The sequence below is a fragment of the Saccostrea echinata genome, unplaced genomic scaffold (assembly GCF_033153115.1).
Source record: "Saccostrea echinata isolate AGI-Se365-2 ecotype Australia unplaced genomic scaffold, CSIRO_AGI_Sech_v1 ptg000002l, whole genome shotgun sequence".
NCBI classification, from domain to species: Eukaryota; Metazoa; Mollusca; class Bivalvia; order Ostreida; family Ostreidae; genus Saccostrea; species Saccostrea echinata.
In genome coordinates this window covers 30,558,189-30,565,689 of record NW_026889751.1, presented here as the reverse complement: position 1 = coordinate 30,565,689, position 7,501 = coordinate 30,558,189, and the positions used below count along the sequence as shown (strand labels likewise).

Below are 7,501 nucleotides of genomic sequence, written 5' to 3'. Positions count from 1 at the left end.
AATCATTTATTACATAATATCTAAATCTACTTATTTGTTATTAATTTGCTAAATTTATGTCCCTCAGAAATTTTACATAATGAAATCAATGATTGCATTTCAAAAGTTTAGAAAGGATTTATTTTTTCTGATAAACTTTATTTAAATAGAATTAGCTTATATAGTATTTTGACAAATAAATAGAGGATATTTCAATGTTTGTAGTAGGATATGAAATTCAAGAGTGAAAGGATTTTAGATATTTTCACAGGTGAATTTCAAGTACAAAATATTAAATCTTCTGTTTATTACATTTTCTTTGATTTTCCCTTTGCCTCAGTCTTTTTCATAACACAGAGTCATAGGCTGTGGTGTCATAGTTGAGCGGTTGAGTTATCATTGCTTACCAATTGTGAGACTGAAAACATTATAATCAAGGATTCCAACAACATACATGTATTTGGAGAAACTTTGGCAGTTTTGTTCTCTGGCAGGGTCATTTATTTACTCTCCCTTTCTTATAATGGACCAGGGACATTTTTTTGATACTCTTCTTAACGGAAGGAAAATCGAGAGCTTTGCCTCCTTTGTGGCGTTCTTTCTCATTGTGACAAGATATCACTTTAATATTTTTTCACACCATTCACATTATTCAGTGCAATTTCTGAAAGTTGACTTTTATAGAAAGGAAGGGCTTTGCTCAGCTTGGACAAGTACTGTAAACAAACTTTTATTTGCAACAACTTTTATTCGTCATTTGTCAGTTTGAAATTTATCGGTGACGATTAATTTTTGCGACAGAGGAATTGTTTTTACTCAGTTATGTATTTATAAAATATAACCAAGAGAGTACAGAGGTTTGCCTTCATCATCAAACTGAATGGTTTGTTTCTCTGTTGAGCCAGAGTAACGGACAACTTTTGTTTGTTTGTCATCATCACTTCGCATGATAACCAGGAGGTCATCAGAGGAGGTACTACAGATACTGTCAGATCTCCAGTTCTGTTGTAGTCTGATCACCTCCTCTTTCTCTTCATTCTTCAAAATGTTCACAGTTCTATCACTTTGACAGTAATCAGAGTAAACCAGATCTCCACTTTTTGTCACTGCTATGTCACATGGTATGTTTCCTGATTTGGTTGTAATTGACTTTACTAGTGATCCCTGATTGATGTTGAAGAGTTTCATGGTCTTGTCTCCACTTGTCCAGATTTCTTTATTACTCACACAGGCCACATTGAAAAGCAATGCATACCCAGTGTCTATGGTGGTGACAGTCTCTGGTTCATCAAGCAATTGTTTGACTGGAGGAGAGGATCCAGGTTCTGGTGATTTCTGTGGTGTCTTCATGCTGTAGCCATGTTTATCTGAAGTTAAAGAACTTGTTGCTTAAGTGCCAAACAATTTACTGAGTTCTTCTCTTTGAATTTTTCCAGGCATGAATATAGGTTTAGACTGCACAAATTTTTGTGGAAGTTTTTTGTATCTTTCTACATTGAATTTAACGCTAAAAAGTCTTGACAAGTCATTGGGGTCTTAAATAACATTGACTGAATGAATTTCATCCTCCATGTTGGTAATTGCCTTCTTTATTTCATCCAGATGTTTCTGTAGAGTTTGTAACTGTGTGTTTTTCATATCAGTCCTCTCCATGTTTTATTATGTCTGATGAGAGATCTCCATATTCCTTTTCTAAATGACTTATAGTGTTTTGTACATCAGAGGCGATGTCCTGGTATGTTGGATAAACTGTTTCTTTTAATTCAATTTGTTCTTGAATTATTTTGTTCTTTTTTACAAGTCACAAATAGAAAACTACAAAGTCTGCAGTGAGGATTCTATATTTTCCCCCAAAGATGGCCGTCAAGGGACATAACTTTTGAAAAGTGTGAATTCAACTATTGAACAGGAAACAGTCTTCCTGATTTTGCTGGGTTTATATATCGATGCATAATTTTTTCCTAACTTTAAAAATAAAAGGAAGCTGTGAAAATTTGTGTGAAAATGAAAATTTTATTCAGTCCTATAAGAAAACAGATACATGTACAGTGTATTTGATTGCACTTATGTAAACAAAACAAGCCACTGCATGAGAAATTCTGGATATAAAACTAAAAAAAAAATATTTTTCTAATGTTTAAAGAACATATCTTAAACATATTTTAAAAGATGTTTGTTTGCTGTTGTTTTTAAAAAAAATTAAATAAAGTATAAACCGTATTCTAAAGGAATATCCTACCTGAAGTTTAGGGAACCATAATGGCGACCGCCCAGTACACGTCTAGCCTCTTTCTGTTTACTCAGATCACATGACTACCCAGTATACAATTTCTAAAGCCTTATTCTTATTGATTTAAAGGCAAGATTTTAATATATATATATATATATATATATATATATATATATATATATATATATATATATATATATATATATATATATATATATATATATATATATATATATATATATATATATATATATATATATATATATATATATATATATATATAAAATACATTCTCTACTTCAATGTCCCAGTTATAAGGAGTTGGATCTTGCACCTCACGCACAAAACATTTAATACATCAGAGTATTGAGACTTTACATGGAACTCTGTATTACATTGAATTTCTTTCAGGACCTGACAAAACATTTTTTGCAAATAAAAGAGGAATATGTCAAATATTTCATATTTGTTTCCCATTAGAACTTCATGAATCTAAATTTCTTTTATTTAACAGTAATTAGAGTTTTAAGAATGTATTCTGCTGACAATGTTACGGTGCCAGCAATTTTTATGGAACTCCTAATGCTTTTATCCATCAAATATATAATAATGTTTTTTCGCTTAATTACCCCCTATTTATTCGTTATACGAATTCCTTTGATCCGCTTTTGACCATTTATTTGTCATGTCATCTGTAGACCACGATGATACATACAAGCTGGATGGATGAAAAAGGTAAGTAAAATCTTCCTTTAACAATATCTTGAATTCACATAATATGTCTTTGACGTGTGAGTCTTCGCATTAATTCATTTGAAAAACAATACACTTCTTTTGATGTACTTATTTGGCATGTCCTTTGTAATCCTTTTCAGGTCTTGTGCTGTAAGATATTATAATAAAATAAATAGAATCATCACTAACATTTCCATCATTTTTTGTAATGCTGAAAATTTTTGCTAGTTTTTCGATTTTAGAAATGACGATCAGATATTCCAGATGTGCATTTTAAAACATTTTGATTTTTTTTAATGACCAATGCTTAATATAAACAATGACAATTTTTGTCCACGCAGATGGCGCTTGGACAATCTTTATGAAACTTCACAGAAATAATTATTATCATCTTTAGTTATGCCATTTACATTAAATTCTTTAAATTGACGACCATTGCCATTGAAACGATTGCACAAACATTTTCACACAACGAACGAGTTATCTAAAAGTTGGGGGTTTTTTCCCGGAAGGTTGAAAATCTGTCGTTACGGGATCATTAAATTATGCATGGACGCGGTTCGGGATGACACGCGCTATTGCTTGCAATAGCAAATATTCGATCTAAATCTTTTCATATTTGGATATTTCACTGATTATAAACATTTATGGTCAACTAACGACTAAATATATACGGTAAACGAGTTGACTTCCGAATCATCTTCTCAATACGAACTTTTTAAGTATTTTTATAAGGTAATATTCTACTCTCACTTGTAATGGTTTTACATCTCCTATCTTATTCAGCATGGTAGAGCATGCCTTTGAAAATTGTTTTGTTATACAATCTTTTTAAAATGTATATAATTCAGTCGAGTAAAATTCATTATTTTTTAACCGTCCCGGTAGCTCAGTAATTAGAGCTCACTCCCTGATCGGACGGTCGTCGGTTCAAATCCCAGTCGCGACTGACCTAAGTCGACAAAAGTGGGTAGCAACTGTTCCTTCGCAAAGCGCTCGGCACTTTGGAGTGAAAGTTGCGGGTCCTTCGGATGAGACCTTTAAAAACTGAGGACCCGTGTCACATCAGGCGTTGGCACGATAAAGATCCCTCCCTGTTCAATGGCCCCGAGTGCCGAGTAAATGTCTAAATTTGAAGCCCTTCACCAGTATATGGTGACGTCTCTATATACTAGTATGAGAGAAAAAAAATTCTCTTACAGGACATAAAACAACATACAATCAATCATTATTTTTAACACTGTTGTACACTTGACAGCCATTCTACAAAAACAAACAGACAAAAAGACCCGATTTTACAAAATGCTAAAATTAGAACTTTTTAAAACTTTTCTTTTGTTGGTTTCTGATGCAATTCCCTCAGGTACAAAAGGGCTTTCAAAAGCCAGGGTTATCGATTTTTTTATTCTGGTTGTTTTGAGAATTGACGCTATTCAAAAATGGTGAATTTGTGCGATGCATATTGCAAAAAGGAGATCGATTTTGGGCAACTGGAAGCAGGTGAACCACAGTCTAAAAACGCTATAGGATTTAATGTTGCACAAAGCACCATATCACACACTGCATAAAATTTGTTATAAATGTTTTGTTGAAAACTGTTGGGAGGTTGATATATTCGACCATGGTAGTGTAATGATGTGGACAACTGTATTGTATACAAGCAGGACTGATTAAGTTCATAGACAAAGGACTTTGAGGGAATAACAGCACTCTGACGACGTCCAACCTGCACATGTCTCTCCAATAATACTTGCAAAGCCACAGCAACCTGTTCTGCCTTGGTCATCTTAAGCGCCAGATTTAAACCCCTTTGAATAGTCATTTGACAAAATGGATAGGTCAAAATTAAACGGGGGATTGGGATGGGTTTTATTTTGGCAGTTGTTCTCTTTCATTTCTTTTTCCTCTGGTATTCTCTAGGTCTCTTTTGATTTTCCTCTCTTTCTCTTACCGGTTGGTGTTCATCTCAATGCAAACCTTGGGATGGAGGTTGGGTGCATTCTGCATATGTGTCCTATCCACAGCCATTTTTTTTTCTTATTACCTGGAACAGAGGAGTTGTGTTAGTCTTTTTCTACATTCTTCATTTGAGATGGTATTAGGCCAGAAAATGCGCAATATTCTGCGAAGGCAGGGGTCTGAAAGGCATCTGGTTTGTTTGATATGGTCTTTGCTACTTTTCACGATTCAGCACCATAAAGGAGGACCCCAAGCACATTACTCTTGAAAATCCTAATTTTGGTATATATATGCTGATCTTTGCTGACCTAGCAAAAGCTAGGCGATTAACACTGTCAAAAGCTTTTGTAAAGTGGATAAAGTTGATGTACAGTGGAGAGTTCCATTTATTGCTCTGCTCTAACATTTGTCTGAGAGTGAATACCTGGTCGGTACATGACCTTCCCTTTCTAAATCCTGCTTGTTCTTTCTGCAGTAGAGGATCTGCTATGTCTGTGGTTCTGTTATGTATCACTCTGCTTAGTACTTTCGTGGTTACCGAGAGCAACATTATCCCTCTATAGTTGTTGCAATTTCAGAGGTCTCCTTTTTTTTGTAATTTAACTATAAGGCCTGTTTTTCAGAAAGTTGGTGTCTCTTCTGATTCCCATATCTTCTGTAGAATATTTGTCAAGATAGTAGGCGTACGGTATTCTTTGGCCTTGAGAAGCTCTGCATTTGTCTGATCAATGCCTGCAGCCTTTCCATTTTTCAGTTTTGCTATTGCCTTTTTCACCTCTTCTACACTGGTTGGATCTGTATTAATGTCCAATGTGTCCATGGCTGGTTTTATTATGTCTTAGTTTTCTGTATCGTTAATATTGAACACTTCCTCGAAATGTTCTTTCCAGCGTTTTTGTATGTCTTCTTCTTTTGATAATACATTTCCTTTTTTGTCTGTAACTGGTAAATCTGATGACTGAAATTTACTTGCTAGTGTTTCTTCTTTGCACAAGATTTATCATTACTCTGATTAAGGAGAACATCCAGAAAAAAATCAAAGATAGTACATGTACAAAACGCATAGGTCAAGTCCACGTTGGGGGCAAGATATGGCTATCTGATGAAGTTCTTGTATTGACTCCATTCGACCTTGACCTTTTTGGAGTCGTGAAGTTTTACTCAGAGTTGCTTGTATGCATATCCACTCTTGTTTGCCAGATACAATGAATGATTAAAAAATCTCTGGTTTGCCTGTTTTAATGTAAATTTAATGAAAGTTTTTAAAATATTAGGTAATTCCCCTTCGCGGGTATGTTAAGGCTACACCCAGATATCCTACTTGCCTTTACAATATGACGTCATAGTAAGCTGTATGACGTGAACTTTAGAAATAATGATTTCTTAATATCTTTATTTAAAGTTTAATTCTAGGTCAAAGAAATGAATGGAATCATTCAAAACATAATATAAACTAAATCTTGTCGTTTTTGGGTGGTATAAACAGCTAAGTATTTAGCACGGGGGTTAAATACCAAACCCATGACGTCATAACTATTGATCAAATATTTGCCGAGTGAAATTAAACGTGACGAGAATTCATGTAAACAAATAGATGAAATGGGAGTTTTAAAGCATATACCATGAATTTTATGTGATTCATACGGAATTAAAAATTAAGAATCAGGTGAGCTGATATATTCTTATCATGTTTTCTTATAATGAACACAGGCAGTGCTTTGAAATCCCGATCAGCCTTTCCTCTGTCAATCTATAACAACAAAGATGCAAAAGTTCAACACTACGCCGCATACTTTGAAACATAATTTTTGTTTGTATCGAAAGCTTGTATTCTATAGTACTTGGAAAGTGCTGCTAGAATCGTGTGGTTAACATGAATTGATAACAATTCCTTGATCGTATGTATAAAATGTAAAAATTTGGGTAAGGTTTCATGCGAAACTTTGGAATATTTTTTTCTTTGTCGGGAGAGTAGGATTCTAGCAGCACTTTTCATGGCCCAGTGATGTTTTTACATAATTATTTTCACTAAAAGAAATGAATTAGCTCCGGGGTAGTGTTGAACTTTTCACTTTTTCATTAAGGCAATTTTTCTATTTATAGACGTCACGTGATGACGTCGTAGTGGAGTGCTTCTTTTAGCCTAAGACTCAATGACGTCTATACAATGGATAATAATAGTAAATGTTTTATCTAAGGCTTTTCCGATTTATCAATGTTACATTTTACGAAAAAAGTCTAAATTCGCCGAAATATGATCTGGGTACTACCTTAACATTCCTGCGTTATTAAAATTGTATTCAGTTGGTTTTCAAGACTTACTTTATACATGTACATGTACCGTCTTAGTTTTTCAAGATAGTTTTGCTATACAGCTCAAAACTAGAAATATGTCCATAGGACATGAATGCCCCGCCGGAGGTATATTAGTAATGCAACATGAAAATTTGAATTAGTGTATGAAATTTGTTGATTGATTGATTGATTATTATTGTTTTACGCCGAGTCGGCAATATTTCAGCCATATTTCGGCGGGAAATTTGTTGTGAATATCTTGAATAATTTCTTTAAAATTGGAATTGAAATCTAAAAAGTTGG

General features: G+C 33.8%; 1 protein-coding gene across 1 annotated transcript; it reads right to left on the bottom strand.

The window, feature by feature from the left end:
- Positions 1–807: 807 nt before the first annotated feature.
- Positions 808–5,723, bottom strand: LOC133178255 (uncharacterized). Its single transcript, XM_061312999.1, has 2 exons — positions 5,591–5,723; positions 808–1,346 (listed from the first exon to the last, which is right to left on the bottom strand). Exons 1-2 carry the CDS (start codon positions 5,721–5,723, stop codon positions 808–810), a joined length of 672 nt encoding a protein of 223 aa, XP_061168983.1.
- Positions 5,724–7,501: the final 1,778 nt, after the last annotated feature.

Coding starts and splice junctions, on each gene's coding strand:
- LOC133178255 (XM_061312999.1), bottom strand. CDS start 5,723: ATGGACACATTGGACATTAATACAGATCCAACCAGTGTAGAAGAGGTG. Junction 1,347..5,590: donor TCTCAAGGCCAAAGAATACC/GTACGCCTACTA, acceptor CTTTAACTTCAG/ATAAACATGGCTACAGCATG.